This window comes from Pseudochaenichthys georgianus, chromosome 14 (genome assembly GCF_902827115.2).
Source record: "Pseudochaenichthys georgianus chromosome 14, fPseGeo1.2, whole genome shotgun sequence".
Classification (NCBI taxonomy): Eukaryota; Metazoa; Chordata; class Actinopteri; order Perciformes; family Channichthyidae; genus Pseudochaenichthys; species Pseudochaenichthys georgianus.
The window spans coordinates 21,567,905-21,584,668 of NC_047516.1; the positions used below are offsets into that span (position 1 = coordinate 21,567,905).

Genomic DNA, 16,764 nt, shown 5'->3' on the forward strand with positions numbered 1-16,764 from the left:
GTGTATGTTTACATTAATATGATTCGCCTGTAGGGTATATGATTTGGGATCTAATAGAGCGCCTGATAAATACGATGTAGATCCTTTTTGCCCTCTGACTGATGTCTACAGAAAGATTGTGTGTGTGCGTGTGTGTGTGTGTGTGCGTGTGTGTGTGTGTGTGTGGGGGGGGGGGGGGGGGTGATTGTTAGATGAATTTCATTGTTTGTTGTGATGACATCAAACTTGTGGATCTACCGGTGTTTCAGCAGAGCTGACAGAAGAGTGTATCAGAGGTTCACAGAATAGTGCTTTATCAGAACAGTGACCCCCAGTGTATGTGGACAGGTAAGGCTGTTTTAGGGTTGTATGTTATGCAGGTCATTGCTTGATGTGTTTACAGCTATTCCTTCACTTTCCCAGCCTGCCCCAGTTTAGTCCTCTTTGATTCCCCAGCAGGTTTTCCCTCATGTTAGTTTCTTAAGAGGCCAACAAACGCTGAGCCGCTTGGCACAGGGTGACCCCTGCCATCAGGAGTGATGGCAAAACAAAAAGATGACATCTGTTTTCACTCAACTCAGCCCCTAACGCCATTCCTCATCATCCTTCTGTGTCCATTCTGTTTTTGTGGATCGTGTTAAAGGCCACACAGTGTCTCAGGATTTCCACTTGCCCACCCCCCCTTTTCCCTTCCACCTTAAACTCTGTTCACCCTCTTCCTCAACTTAAGGTCTACCTAAGACTAAGGCTCTCAGATCATGAAGGCCTACATGTAAAACATACAGCCTACCAGTTCCCTGAACACATGCACATAGAGAGAAGGAAAGTGGAAGCAGCTGAGTGGAGAACAGTATAGAACATACTAGACAATATAATGGAAATAGCTGTGAAACTTTGGAGGATCATACAATGCAAAAATATGCAAACTTTCTATTTTGCTGTTTGATTACATCATTTTCTAACAGGTGACTGTAGTGTGTTTTGTGTGGAAAAAAACAATGTGATGCCTGTAGTGTAGAATGAACATGATATAAATGCATATTTACATGAGTTAGTTTTTAAAGCCATTATGCAGCCATCTATAAAGTTGTCAGCCTTTCTTGTTCACATGTCCATTGAATGACTGTGTCCATGAATTGTTGTATCACTTATTTTAGACTGCTCCACTTAAAATGCACACTTCCAAGTAATGGCAAATAGCATCCAGATAGTGTCTCCTCCGATGGTACTGTGTACTGCTTCTTATCTTGTCGACGGTTAGTCATTTCAAATGAACTCCATAAATGAGGATGATTTCAAAATTAAAAACATTTGAGCCCCCTGTCCTTCATTGAAGGATGTAAACATTTCCAAGGTAATTCAAGAATCATGACTCAGTGAGAGAGAACAGTTTGTTGGTATGGTATTTACTCCTTAAAAAAAAAAAAAATTCTGAATTATCAGACTATAACTCTTGAAAATGAATCTGCAATATTTACGTCTATGGTAAACGCACAGTGGTATTGCTATATAGAAAGGTCTTTGGTCACACCTCACATGCAGATACTTCATTGAGTTTCTCACCTCTGGGTTTACTTTTGTATGTCTGAAAAATACAGAAGAAGATACTGTAGTGCTCCTCTAGTTTAAATGTGATACTCCCTTCACTCTTCTAGTCCTCTCACACAATGGAGATGCTACCAGGCACGTCCTGCCACTCTCTTCTGTTTAATTTTATGACCCCCCCCACTCCACCTGACTCCCACCCTCGCTTGAAATGTTTGAACACCTCTCCTCTGCATGTCCTTGTGGTCACGGTTAGATGGGTGCATGGTAAAAAAGCAGCAGACAATTATTTTCCAGTCAGTGAAAGTGTATTTCATTTTAACATTCAGCAATAAAAGAGAACCTTCCCCCATGTCATTCCTGAAATATGCTAGAAAAAAAGAAAAAAAATGCGAGATTGTCATAGATTGTAAAATAAAATGAAAAATGAATCCACCTGTTCATATGAGAAAATAAATCTTTATTCATATCATTTTACGATGTAGTTATTTCTTTAGAAAGCTTTGCTTTTGCATTTAATTCACCTTTTAGTGTGACTTCAGGTTTGACTCTTCTGGCATAGTGCATACGATACACAACGTGTCTCAGGAGTACACACATAACATCTGATTCTGATATATGGTTTATATGTTGATTGAGGGGTTATAGATTGAACAAAACAGTTTCACATGGTAGAAGTCATAGCTCAGTCAGAGCCAGTCACACAAGCACATACAAAAACATGTGTGGGAAATAAGCGTAGTCAAGTTATAAAACGTATTGTCAGAAAAGTACAAAAGATAAAAACCGATGGACCTATTCTGAAACAAAAAAAATAATCATCCTGTTGGACCTGTCTGCTGCATTCGACACGGTGAACCATCAGATCCTCCTTCGCACTCTCCAAGAACTTGGAGTTTCAGGCTCTGCACTTTCCCTCCTCACCTCATACCTCAAAGATCGTACCTACTGTACAGGGTAACTTGGAGAGGGTCTGAGTCCGACCCTTGTCAATTAACTACAGGGGTCCCTCAGGGCTCTGTTCTTGGTCCCCTCCTCTTCTCCCTGTACACAAACTCGCTCGGATCAGTCATTAGCCCGCATGGTTTTTCATACCACTGCTACGCTGACGACACCCAATTAATTCTGTCCTTTCCCCGCTCAGAGACCCAGGTCGTCGCACGCATCTCTGCTTGTCTTGCTGACATCTCTCAGTGGATGTCCGCTCATCACCTCAAGCTCAACCTTGACAAAACTGAACTGCTTTTCCTTCCGGGAAAAGATTGTCCCACTCTTGACCTGACAATCAACATCGGCACCTCTGTTGTTTCCCTGACTCAGACTGCAAGGAATCTGGGTGTGATCCTAGATAACAACCTGTCCTTCACTGCAAACAATCGCTGCTACAACCCGTTGCTGCAGATACATGCTTTACAACATCAGGAAGATACGTCCCCAGCTGACCCAGAAAGCGACGCAGGTTCTGGTCCAGGCTCTCGTCATCTCACGCCTAGACTACTGCAACTCCCTCCTGGCTGGGCTACCTGCATGTGCCATCCGACCTCTGCAGCTCATCCAGAATGCAGCGGCTCGTCTGGTCTTCAACCTTCCTACATTTTCCCACACCACTCCGCTCCCTTCACTGGCTTCCGGTAACTGCTAGAATCCACTTCAAGACACTGGTACTTGCTTACCATGCTGCGAATGGATCTGGCCCTTCCTACATCCAGGACATGGTTAAACTGTACACCCCAGCACGTGCACTACGCTCTGCATCAGCCAAACGACTCGCTGCACCCTCGCTGCACCCTCACTGCGAGGGTGACCCAAGTTCCCATCAGCAAAAACACGTGGGTTTGCTATCCTGGCTCCAAAATGGTGGAATGAGCTCCCCATTGACATCAGGACAGCAGATAGCTTACACACCTTCCGGCGCAGACTGAAAACTCATCTCTTTCAACTCCACCTCGAGCGATAGAATTACTAACAAAGAACTGCTAACAGAGCACTTATGTACTAATAAAGGACTGGCGTATCTCTAGCCAGTTGAGTAGCACTTGAAATGTTTGGCTCTATGAAACCTGATGTACTTATATGATTCTGTTTTCTTCAAGGTTGTGTCTTCCTAGTCGAATGTACTTATTGTAAGTCGCTTTGGATAAAAGCGTCAGCTAAATGCTATGTAATGTAATGTAATGTAATGATTTATTTATTTTCCTTATCGATTTAAATCTTGATGTTTCACCAGCATTCTTGAAGAAAAATCCCATATTGCGTATTGTAAGACATGTAATGACAAGCAGATCTGTAAGAACACGATTTTCTAGCATTAAAGTAGTACAGAGAAGATTTCTTGCGTTATTTTAGCTTCTAAATGTCCGCCCTTCTTCAAAATAAAGATCTACACAGTGTTGGGGATCTGAATGGTTTAGCTTTTGCATTACCGAGGACTCACCACTAGATGGAGCCACAACAGCAAGATTCACAAGACAAACCAGGAAAGAGCAACGTTTGCAAGGGTGAGTTTTATTCTGTATTGTATGTTATTTCCTTATTGAATATAAAATAGAAACACACTTTATATGTATTACAGCTGTGTTCATTTGGAGTGAGTTGACAGTAAACTGAACTGCAGCCTGATAAAAAAACATCACTTGAGTTTGCCGTTTGTGATCCAAGCAGACATCGTTGTAAATATTAGAGGTCGATCAATAGTGAAACAATCCTCCACTTTAAATCTCAGTTCAATATATTTTTGTCACAAATATGAAATATTAAAGTACAGCACTTATTGTTACTTTACGGTGTCTTTTTAGAAGTGGAAAAAACCGCCTATTGAATTTGCCGGCATCATGCACACAGTCAAAATGGATACCATGATTCAGTTTGTCCATTCAAAGACATGTTCGATTGTCTGTGAGACTCAGAAGATTAATATTTAAAGACTGGGTGACATTTGTACCTAAAATATGGAACACCAGAGGTCATTCTTGTGATCATGAAGAGAACAGACAAATGTAAACAGGAGTAGGTTCTGTGTGTGATTGAAAAACATAATTCTCTACCTGATTTCATATTTTGTACTTATTGATTGATGTCTTAGGATAAGGCCCAGACAATGAATGACGGACGTAAAGCAGTTAAATGTAAATCCTCTTGTCGCAAACTTCTTATGTCTGACTTGTTTCAGTAAATGTATCCGACAGTGCCCATCTAAAAGGATCCTAAATAACAAATTGTGCAAAGTATTTCAGTTCAACAGAGCAGAGGAATTGAAAAGACACACAAGACTTAAATGTGAAGGTGCTGATTTTAATGAAAATATATTTTTGTTTTCAAATACTAGATTGCAAGTAATAAGAAGTTATACAAATACCAGTAAAAGCAAAGCACCTGTAGAAGGCACATTTTCTAAAATATAAAAACATGATTTATGCAAATCCAGACTAAAATCCTCCTATAACACAAACACACACAGATCTAATTGTTCACAGCTATTCATTTCACTGTATTGACCTGTCTTATGGCAACTCCACCTGTCTAGCAGACATACAATATAATAAGCTTTCTATTGAAATCAAACTAATAAACAGGCCGGAGAAAAAGCAGTAACCAGGTCCAAGATATGTTCATTAACATGTCAGGAAAACCTCAGGAGCAGAATCCATATGCCCTCAGGCCGTCTGCTTTAGGAGATCTGCCTGGGTGTCTTGCAGGATTATCGCTTCCTTTCGTGACACTTTGGAGCTTCTCCCAGTTCCCCTGTGGTCAAAATAGAAAATGAAAATATTGATGAATCTGTCTCTGTCTCACTCTTAATGTCTACAATGCCTCCAGTATACTTTACTAAAAATGTATGTTTTGATTTGCAGAGATGTAAAGAAGGAACAGATCCTGTCCCCCCTGATCTTACCTGTCCTCCACATCTTGTATTGTGTCGGGGAGGGGTGAGCCAAGTGTTTCTGGAAGAAATATTGCAGCAATTCCACTGAGGATCGGAGCGCCGCCATAGATCAAACCCGGGAGCCAAGGTAGATAGTCGGCCGTGAGAAGCACCATCGGGGCCACCATGGCTCCCACCCGAGCCATCATGGATACCCAGCCCATGCCATTCTGACTGAGAGGGAGAAAGAACAACAAGATTAGAGGCTGCAATTTCAGGACATTGCTAAATTCACCAGTTAAGGTGTACATGAATTATGTCATTTTCGTTGAATAAAACGCTTGAAAATGAATGCCTATATGAAAGTTCAAAGTTCAAGTGTTTTTTTTAACAGATAAACCTCGTAAATGCAGTCCATATACAGCACTGATAGGGACAAGGGTTTTTAGTAACTATTTAAAGGTGGGGTAGATAAGTTTGAGAAACCGGCTCGAGATACACTTTTTGTTATATTCCATGGAATGCTCTTAACATCCCGATAGCAATGAATATCTGAAGTGCTTTGACAAAAAATCCAGCTTCATCTGTGGAAGCCGTAGTACTGTAAAAAGCACGACCAATCATCTGAGCCGGCCCGGCTAAAGTAACTGGATGGCCTACCTGCCTGTCAGCTTTCCATCTGTGCACAAACTTATCTCGTGCCCTCATTGGTCATGTGCGCGTTCGTGTGTGTTGGAGGAGGGGCTCTGTAAGGAAGTGGCAGATTTTTTCCGGCTGTGTATTTTCAAATTCTAGCGCACTCGAGCTGGTTTCTCCAAAAGTACCTACCCCACCTTTAACTGATTAGAAAAAATATGCATATACTATGTTTGTTTTGTTGGTGACACAGTGTGCAGATGATAAGCAAAGAAACAGGGTGTTTCTCAATGTTGAGGAGGCTTGCTTGGTAGCACATGGTACCTATGTCAACAAAGTCACGTGTGACCTCGCATGACCCTGGAAGGTTCAACGAGTTCAGTCCATGGAATCCTCTCGCAGGAAGACGAGATTCCGAGTGACGAAGAACTCTGGCAGTCATCCAGGATTCACAGAACCGTAGTTACATACGTAACTTTCGTTATATTTCATACTGACCGGCAGTGTTCTGCACTGGATGACTTATTTCAACAGAGTCCCGAAGAAACCTGAGTGGCCACCAGAGGTCGCGTTAACCGAATATTTAGAAAAACTCAGAACAGTGCCACAGTTTCCCCGCAGCGAGGCTCCGGTGTTATGCCGTGTTATGCCCGCCCAAAAGGAAATTATACGGTTTCCAAACCTAACTTTGCCGAACAGATCATTGAAATGTCCATGAGTATTTGCTTTACGCTGTGCGTGCTCCCGCGAGGTGCAGTGGACATGCATAACACGGCGCTAACAGTCCCCTGTTGACAGTTCCAGGGTTCTTACACCTTTTCCAAAGTCAAATTCAAGCACTTTTCAAGCATTTTCAAGGTGCATTTTCCAGCTTTTCAAGCATCTTACAGCTGTTGTAAATTACATATTAATATACACATACTCAAATGATTATTTCCCTACCTCACATTAAATCAGATGTTCCTTATGCTATAAACAACCAAATGTGTGTTTCGTGATAGCCTTCTACACGAGGATACAAAAATTAAAGAAAAGAAAACAAAGTTTAATATTTCAAAATGAGTGACCTGTATGTAGACTGGGCCTCCCGTAAAACGTGGCTGAGCCAATATAAAACTATCAGCCAAATAACTTTTCAATACATTATTGATTACTATTTTTGAGGTACTTTTAGGTTGGAAGTGAACATAAGTCAGAGGTAAATGGTGTACTTTTCCTCCACTACATGTATTTAATACCTTTAGTTACTTTACAGATCTGGATGAATGGTGTGAAATATAATCAAGTGTTGAATCAGACTTTAGTTCCACCTGGAGTAAATCCACCAGCTACCCTGCAGAATACAAAGTCATTCAGACTAGCTGCACCTTCACCAGCTCTGAGAACACTTTCATGATCAATCATTATAAAACATTTCATATATATTATTCTGAAATGGACCAATCTGCACAATGACTACTTTTACTGTCTTTAACTATATTTTGATGAGAATACTTTTCTACTTTCACTTGAGGAACATTTTGAATGCAGGACTTTTACTGTAACAGAGTATTCCTACACTCTTGTACTTATAACTTCACTACAAGATCTACTTGTACTTATTCCACCTCTAGTAGCATATTAGTCTGAATTGTAGCCACAAAATCACGCAGAGCTGCATAAAAATAGACTCACAATGGTAACAAGTGGAAAATAATATTTACACATGTGTACAATGATTTTAGGTAATTTTGACTACTCGAGACACCTGACTTATACATCTTCAAAGGAAGACTGTGTTCATTCTACAATTACATGGCATTAAAGCAAAATGTAGTTTTACTTGTATAATACTTCAATTGTATATATAAGACAGTTTGTTTTCATCTGTTTTCAAATAAACAAAGTATTGGCTTTCAGAATATTAAACTTGTTTCGGCAAATTCAGATGATAAATACAACTTTGAAGCTTGTAACGGCATAATTACAAGCAGAGAACGGACTAATGTAACGTCACAGCAAGCATAACAACAGCCGGTGTTTCTTGTGAGTGTTTCCCCGGTACACAAACGCAAAAATACACACACACACACTCGCGAGCTTCCCCCAGACCAGTAATACAAACGAAAATGTGTCTTCGGGTCAATGTGACTGATTTCGATAGAGCAAGTCCCATTTGGTTTAGGTACGAAACATACTACCAGTAGAAATACATTGCTTTCAAAATCGCTCTGTGTCGAATCAATAGATTATATTTCATGACTATAACACGAAAAGCCGTGAGAGCTTCATCCTCTGAACACCACAGGATGGCGACTGTAACGCACATAACATAGGTACGCTCCTCTGAAATGATTGTCCCCTGCAATTATTATTATCCCTCAATCGAGTTCGCTATTCAGCTCGCTAACGTTAGCTTAAACAAACGTAACATGCAACGTTAGCCTAATCTAAAATGCTCTACTACGGCGTACCTTTCATGTGGCTCGTCAGCGCAGACTCTCGCATCGTTATGTTGCAAACTTTGCAGGAGGCTACTCGTGGGCTTGACCATGGCTTGTATTTGTCTTCTGCTAGCCAACGCTCGTTGATACTGCAACCTCCTGGCACACAGGCCCAATCCCAAACCACTCCCTCGACCCTCCCCCTCCGTGACGGAGTGAACTCCGTCTGTAGGCACACTCACAGCTGAATGAAGTTCCCTCCATTAAGGGTTAAGGGTATAAATACAGCGGCAAGCTTTGGGACGGCCTCCCCTCTCTCCGCAGGAGACGGACGTCATGGTGTCCAACCCACATCTGTCGGCTGCATTTACCTGCGTTGCTATCCGTCGCCTGTTAGCGGGTGCAATGGCAAGATCCAACAGAAGGCGCAGAAGGTTGAGGCTCATTTTAGCGATGTGCCAGTGGCAGGTAAACATTTCAATATTGCCAATACAACAATTATCTTCACTTTATTTCTTATATTCTTATATGAACTTTGTATGTGTAATACAAATAGATATTTAGATATATTGTGATATACATTCATTTAGTCTTTCCTTATAAGCTATACGTGTATATCTGTATAGTGTCTGTAGAATTCCAACACAGAGAAATGTTGTCAGTAGTTTATAGAATAAAAAAGGAAAGGTTAATTTGACTTGCTCTCAGAATTGTTTACAGAGCTGTGTGTGTGTGTGTGTGTGTGTGTGTGTGTGTGTGTGTGTGTGTGTGTGTGTGTGTGTGTGTGTGTGTGTGTGTGTGTGTGTGTGTGTGTGTGTGTGTGTGTGTGTGTGTGTGTGTGTGTGTGTGTGTGTGTGTGTGTGTGTGTGTGTGTGTGTGTGTGTGTGTGTGTGGTTATTGAACAATACTGTGTCCTGTGTTTGTCTTTTACAGGGGGGCAAAGGTCTTTACATGCAGCTCAATGCTACTGCCCCAATTCTCACCGTGTATGCCAACCCTGAAGCCTGTCTAAAGAAGGACTTTAGAGTTAAGCGATCTAGTGTGGTGTATTTGGTGCATATGCTTTCCTCCCCAAAGGACCACGGATGGGGACAAGACATCGAGGTGCTTGTTCTCCTCTACAGCTTGGCCCATGGACTATCGCTCTCTGTGGTGGGTTCAGCATTCGGGATTCCCAAATCGACGGTCCACAGGATCATCAAACACGTCACCAGATAAATGCCAACCTGAGGACCCTCATTTCCCTGCCAACCGCAGATGAGCTGCCAGAGATTGCAGATGGCTTCTGTCAGCTTGCAAAGAGTCCTGCATTTCACCGTGCTGCTGGTGTGATTGATGGATGCCATATTCACATCAAACCTCCAGGAAACGAGTACCACAAGGAGTACATCAATTACAAGCTGTTTCCTTCCATCCAGATGCAGGCCATCTGTGACTCAACTGGGAGATTCCTGGATGTCTTCATCGGCTATCCAGGCTCCGTTCATGATGCCAGAGCAGAGTCCTGCACGGGTCTGATTTTCAAGACCCGCTCCCGCCCCGCACCCGCGACGTGCAATACCGAACCCGCCCCGCTACCCGCACATATTGCCAATTAGTTCCGCAACCCGACCCGACCCGTCGGCACAAGATCCGCGACCCGACCCGAACCCGCATAGCCTATATATGAGCAGTGAAAACGTGAAATTATTAACACACGCAGTTGCATATTTGTCTCAAAAAGCGTGGGATGTTGGTTATTTTCTCCATCTAGGAACCAAAAGCCTCCCAGACGCTGGGTTTCGCTCTTGAGGAAGTGTTATTGAAAATGCTGTATTCTCCGCTAGAGAGCTTCACCTCAGCCATTTCGAATGTGGCGCGCACAGCAGCAAATTGATGCGCTGCAGAGGTTATGATTATGCACGGTCCCGCGGGGGAGAGGTCTGAGGATTTAAACATTAAACTAAATTATTTCAATATATTTACTATGCAACACCCGCGACCCGACCCGCATCATCTTTGTTTTACCCAGAACCGAACCCGGAAAAAAGCGTTTGGAAAAATACCACCCGCGAATCACCTTTTTTGCGGGTCACCTGTCGGGTACCCGCGGGTACCCGACCCGATGCAGGACTCTGTGCCAGAGTACTGCGAAACAGCCCCATCTTCTGCCAGGCACTGTTTCCCCCAGCTGGTTGGTTCCTCCTTGGGGACGGTGGTTATCCCTGCCTGGAAAAAACAGTGCTTACTCACACCCTACAAGGTCCCTCAAGGCCAGGTGCAGGCCAGATTCAACAGGCATCATGCCAGGGCTCGGTCTGTGGTGGAAAGAGCATTTGGAAGGATGAAGGCTCGCTGGAGGGCCACCCTTTTCAAAGCGCTGGAGGTCAGTCCAAGCTTTGCCCCTGACATCATTGCATGTTGTGCATTTCTGCACAATCTGTGCATAGACATGAACGATGTCCTTGAGGATGCTGAAGCCTTCCCCCCTGAAGATGGGGACCAGAGTCCTCCCCCTGCCGCAGCATGTGGACAGGAAAGTCCTGGACACCACCTAAGGAACAGGATTGCTGCACAACTCTCTGCTCCTGTCCAAATGGCACCACACCTGAGAGAGCACGATTACATCTAATGAACTTTGTTTTTTTGTGTTTTTTTTTGGCAAAACGTGGTTGTCTGTTCAATCAATCAATCAATCAATGTTTATTTATATAGCCCAATATCACAAATGTTACATTTGTCTCAGTGGTCTTCACAGTGTGTACAGAATATCAGTATGACAATACGACACCCTCTGTCCTTAGACCCTCACATCGCACAAGGAAAAACTTCCAAAGAAAACCCAGTTTAAAGGGAAAAATGGGAGAAACCTCAGGGAGAGCAACAGAGGAGGGATCCCTCTCCCAGGACGGACAGACGTGCAATAGATGCCGTGTGTAAATTGAAAAGATAATACATTTGCAACATAGGTAGTCCAAATGTTTGGAAATGCATGTGTGTATAATAGGAAGATGAATCCACGAGGATATCCATCCAGGACCTATGATCCAGGACCACAGCCACGACTCAAGATCCAGCGCTCGCGATCCAGGACACAGGACCGCAGGATCATCCATGACTCCGGATCCCAGCGTATATAGACACCAAAAAGAAAGACATTTGGGGAAGCTGGGTTAATCGGAACATGAGTGTACACGGGTATAGACAGAGAGAAGGAAGAAGTAAGATGTCCCCCGACAAACTAAGCCTATATCAGCAAAACTAGGGGCTGAATCTAATCAGCCCTAACTATAAGCTTTATCAAAAAGGAAGGTCTTAAGCGCACTCTTAAAAACGGATAGGGTGTCTGCCGCCCGAACACAAACTGGAAGCTGATTCCACAAATGTGGAGCTTGATAAGAAAAGGCTCTGGCTCCCATTGTACTTTTAAAGATTCTAGGAACAACCAACAACCCTGCATTCTTGGAACGCAATGCCCTAGTAGGACAGTAGGGTATAATGAGTTCTTTAAGGTAAGATGGCGCCTGCCCATTAAGGGCTTTGTAGGCGAGAAGAAGAATTTTAAATTCTATCCTGTGTTCTATAGGGAGCCAGTGTAAGGCAGCCAGAATAGGAGTAATGTGGTCCCTTTTCCTAACTCTGGTTAGTACACGAGCCGCAGCATTTTGAATCAGCTGAAGCGACTTGATTGACTTCTTAGTACTCCCTGATAATAGAGAGTTACAATAATCCAGCCTAGAAGTAACAAATGCATGGACTAGTTTCTCTGCATCGTTTTGAGGCAAGATATGCCTGATTTTTGCAATGTTACGTAGATGGAAGTAGGCGGTCCTTGAAATTGATTTTATGTGGGCGTTAAAGGATAAATCCTGATCAAATATAACACCAAGATTCCTTACAGTCTCACTGGAGGCCAAATTAATGCCATCCATAGTTAGTATGTCTTTAGATAATTTGTTTCGTAGATTCTTCGGGCCAAGTACAATAACTTCAGTTTTGGTCGTGTTTAACATCAAAAAGTTTAAGGTCATCCACGTTTTTAAGTCCTTAAGGCAGTCTTGAATTTTATTTAGATGATTAATTTCATCAGGCTTGATTGATAAATATAGTTGAGTATCATCCGCATAACAATGAAAGTTTACAGAATGATTCCTTATAATATTGCCTAACGGAAGCATATATAATGTGAACAAAATAGGTCCGAGCACTGAGCCCTGTGGCACTCCATGGCTAACTTTGGTTTGCGTGGAAGATTCATCGTTAACACGTACAAACTGAGAGCGTTCAGATAGATAGGACCTAAACCAGCCTAAAGCAGTTCCCTGTATGCCAACTAAGTGCTCTAGTCTTTGCAATAGGATATCATGGTCGATAGTATCAAATGCAGCACTAAGATCGAGCAAAACAAGAATAGAGACAAGTCCCTTGTCTGAGGCTATTAGAATATCATTTGTGACTTTAACCAGAGCTGTCTCTGTGCTATGATGTGTTCTAAAGCCAGACTGAAAATCTTCAAATAAATCATTGTTTTTTAAGTAATCACACAACTGTTTTGCGACCGCTTTCTCAAGAATTTTTGAGAGGAACGGAAGATTAGAAATAGGTCTATAGTTGGCTAAAACCTCTGGATCGAGGTTGTGCTTTTTAAGAAGCGGTTGTATCACTGCTACTTTGAATGATTGTGGAACATAGCCTGATAATAAAGACATATTCATAATATTTAATAAAGAAGTGCTAATTAATGGAAAAACTTCCTTCAACAGCTTAGTTGGAATTGGGTCTAACATGCACGTGGATGGTTTAGAAGAGAGAATCATTGAATGTAATTGTTCAAGGTTAATGGCTGAAAAGCATTCTAGTTTACTATCTAGTGTAATATTAGAACTTACGATTCCGGGAGCTGTTGATAACACTATACTGGTCAAAGGCAAGAGGTCATTAATTTTGTTTCTAAGAGTAACAATTTTATCGTTAAAAAAGCACATAAAATCATTACTACTGAGTGCTATGGGAATAGAAGGCTCAATCGAGCTGTGGCTCTCTGTCAGCCTGGCTACAGTGCTGAAAAGAAATCTTGCATTATTCTTATTCTCATCTATTAATGAAGAGTAGTAGGCTGCTCTCGCTTTACGCAGTGCTTTCTTATATTCATTGAGAGTAATATGCCAAATTAAACGAGATTCTTCAAGTTTAGTGGAACGCCATATCCTTTCAAGTTGTCTAGACTTTTGCTTTATTTTGCGGGTTTCGGCATTATGCCATGGAGCTAATCTATGTTGTTTTATTTTCTTCTTTTTCAAAGGAGCAACAGAGTCTAATTTTATTCGCAGCGCATCTATAGCACTATCAACAACATGATCAATTTGGGGTGGTGTACATTTTGTATAAGTTTCCTCCCCTACATGCAGACATGCTATCGAGTTAAGTATTGGTTGAATCTCTTCCTTAAATGTGGCTATAGCACTAACAGATAGGTTTCTGCTGCAAGAGCTTTTGACTAATGCTTTGTAGTCTAGTAACAGTACTTCAAAAGTTACTAAGAAATGGTCGGATAAAGCAGGATTATGCGGTTCGACTAATAGTTGCTCAATTTCAATACCATAAGTCAGAACAAGGTCGAGAGTGTTAACTTGTGTTTTTGAAATGATGTGCACACATACCTGATTTAATTTTGTTTGTTTTAGTGAGCTCCACTTCTCACTTTAGAGAAAAGAGGTGAAATAAAATAAACCTGTGCACCGTTGATTTCAAACTTGGTTTTCCTGAATTGTCTTTCTGCATAATCCCAAATTGGAGACAAATGTCCTTACCTCTTGGATCATTCAATCACGAGCACAGAGCAAAGGTTCAGAAAATGAACACAGGTCTTCTAATACAATCACTTTTGTTTTTTGAGTGAAACTCTGCAAATGGTTTGACATGAGCAATTAAGACCGTAAATGGCATGTATATTTTAATGCCTTATACCTATGAAGCGCACACACATATCTTGATTTAAGATGCTGATATTCAGGGTTAATCTTCAGACTTTGGAAAAAACACTTTAGTTCCGTGCACACCATTACTTTGTGCACAACTTTTCCTTCTACATTATGAAACCCACACAGAACAATGTAGCCATCTAACAATCAAGCAAACGCAATGTCACCTTCATCACCCGTCTACCTGTATTTACTATATCCCATACAATATTGAAGACATGAAGGACAGTACGTTAAATTAGGTTTATTGTCTTCCAAATAAATAATACAAGCGAACAAAAACAAGTCTTTAAAGTAACATCAATAATCAACATAGAAATGGCCAATGGTGGGGGGGGAGAAATAAATCACATTTTGTCGACCATTTTTTCGAACAGGGTTAGAAATGTATCTGAGTGCTGCATTATTTCTCTGTGGCGTTCGTCCTCTTTTTCTGCCTCGCGTTCTAGGCACTCCAGCACTCCCATAGCACCTTTTCTTTTTTTTGGGGGGGGCTGCTGGGTGGTTCCAGCCTCAGACAGTGATGAGGGTGGTGAGGGGTCTGGATCATCAGCCACATTTGGGGGGGGAAGGAAGAGGAGCAGGAAGCAGCCTCCGGATCAAAGAGGATTGTGGGGTTTGCCAAGGCTGAGGCAACAAGGACAGAAGGACTAATTGAAGGCCTTGCACCTATGGCCTCATCCATGGCCATGAAGAAGGGCCATGTTGCAGGGGTTTCTTCCCCCTGATCAGTCCCTGTTCCAGTCCTTGGCCTTTTAAGTTCCTATTGCAAACAAATGCATGTTAGAAATATTTGTTCAGCTTTTTCAAAAACAAACATGTTTTACAATAACAATACACCATTTACCTTGTATTTCTTTTTTAGGTTCTCTCATTTCTTGGAGGCCTGTTTGTGAGACACATGTTGCCCAAGGTCCAGTTCCTTAATGATTGACCTGTTATCATAGAATATTTAAACAATATATATTGGTGTTAAGGCAATGACCCACAGTGCACATTCATTACTTTCATTGCACAAAATATGAATTGAGTATATAACTCACTCCCATGCTTCTTTTGCAGCATTGCGTTTTTTGCAGAACAGGTCATCCTTTTACATTCTTAAAGCAATAAGTGCCTTGGTTTTTACCACAGTCCCTGAAATTACAAATCACACTTAAGTTTAAACCGATTTCGTAAGTGAATGGATACATGAATTGACACATGTGTTGTTAGTTTGATTCCGATTTAGATTTGTACATCTTCAAAATTAAAATCTAATGTAATCTTGGCAAATTAACACGTGTAGATTTATAAATACATGTTTTAGTTAAGGCAACGTATTATTTATCCTTTAAAAAAATAACCACATGGAACTCACATTTGTATGACGTTGTTTCCTCCATGCCCGAAAAACGGTTGCACACCTGTGGAGTGAGATTATCAAGCCTGCATCCATGCAAACTCGCTGTCGGAGGCTTTTATAACCCACTACGCCTCCGCCCTGATTGCTTTGGACCAGCCCTTAATATGGCGGACCCTCCGCGTGAACGCGCAAACGGAGGGGTAGGGTGTAGGGGTAGGGTGTAGGGGGCGGTTTGGGAATGGGCCACAGTCATCTATCACTCTCATCAGAATGTTACGAATGGGTGAAGCAGGTAGGACTCAAATGCAGAATAACGAAAAGCGAGCTTTATTAAATAAATTAAAGCTGTGGCAAAACAAGGCAGAATCCAAAATATCCAACACCAACGAGCAGCACAAGGAACACCGACCGTGGAATGACATGGAGGGGAAACAGACAGAAAGCAGACAGGCAGGAAACGGGGGTGAACACTTTACACAATAAAACCAACCTGATCTCACCAGAATGCGTGACTCCACCACGACTCCTTAACACCACAATGCGTGGTGGAGTCACGAACTTTGTTACATTTGCGTGTCGGCACCACGCAAACAACCCCAATGTAAAGTGAATGAGGCTCCTTTGTCGTGGTGCACACACGCATTTCTACAACGTGCATTGTGTGTAATGCAACTGTTATTTTTATTAAATTAGTTAGTTTTTAAGGAAGGCCAGAGCTTCAGCTGTGTCAACTAGATTGTTCCCTTCAGTTAACGTCATTTAAAAGATAATGATCATGTCCCCTGTATTGTATTACGAGCGTCCATTCCCATTGGATAACGGAGAATTTTACACCCGGAAGTAAGTAGCCTATTCTCCTTACTGTCGATTCATTTACAGTGATATCTGCACTACTCATCGACTAAAAAACACCAATTTGTTAATTACACAACATTGATTGGTTTGAATTGTGTACAATGCTTTTGTATTTTCCCCCTTCGATTCGGAGAAACAAATATATTTTCGGAGTTTTTG

General features: G+C 41.9%; 1 protein-coding gene, 1 long non-coding RNA gene and 1 pseudogene across 2 annotated transcripts in view; 1 reads left to right on the forward strand and 2 right to left on the reverse strand.

The window, feature by feature from the left end:
- Positions 1 to 4,794: 4,794 nt before the first annotated feature.
- Positions 4,795 to 16,764, reverse strand: part of LOC117458122 (solute carrier family 22 member 6-like) — a 56,797-nt gene continuing 44,827 nt past the window's right edge. The window contains exons 9-10 of the mRNA XM_034098392.2: positions 5,417 to 5,620; positions 4,795 to 5,265 (exon numbers count right to left, since the gene is read on the reverse strand). Coding sequence (XP_033954283.1) covers positions 5,178 to 5,265; positions 5,417 to 5,620 — 292 coding nt within the window. The 3' untranslated portion in view covers positions 4,795 to 5,177. The remainder of the gene's footprint in view (positions 5,266 to 5,416; positions 5,621 to 16,764) is intronic.
- LOC139435102 (putative nuclease HARBI1) lies at positions 8,840 to 11,077 on the forward strand (annotated as a pseudogene).
- Positions 14,644 to 15,913, reverse strand: LOC117458123 (uncharacterized). Its single transcript, XR_004553403.2, has 3 exons — positions 15,449 to 15,913; positions 15,253 to 15,340; positions 14,644 to 15,168 (listed from the first exon to the last, which is right to left on the reverse strand). It is a non-coding gene; the product is annotated as an uncharacterized lncRNA (long non-coding RNA).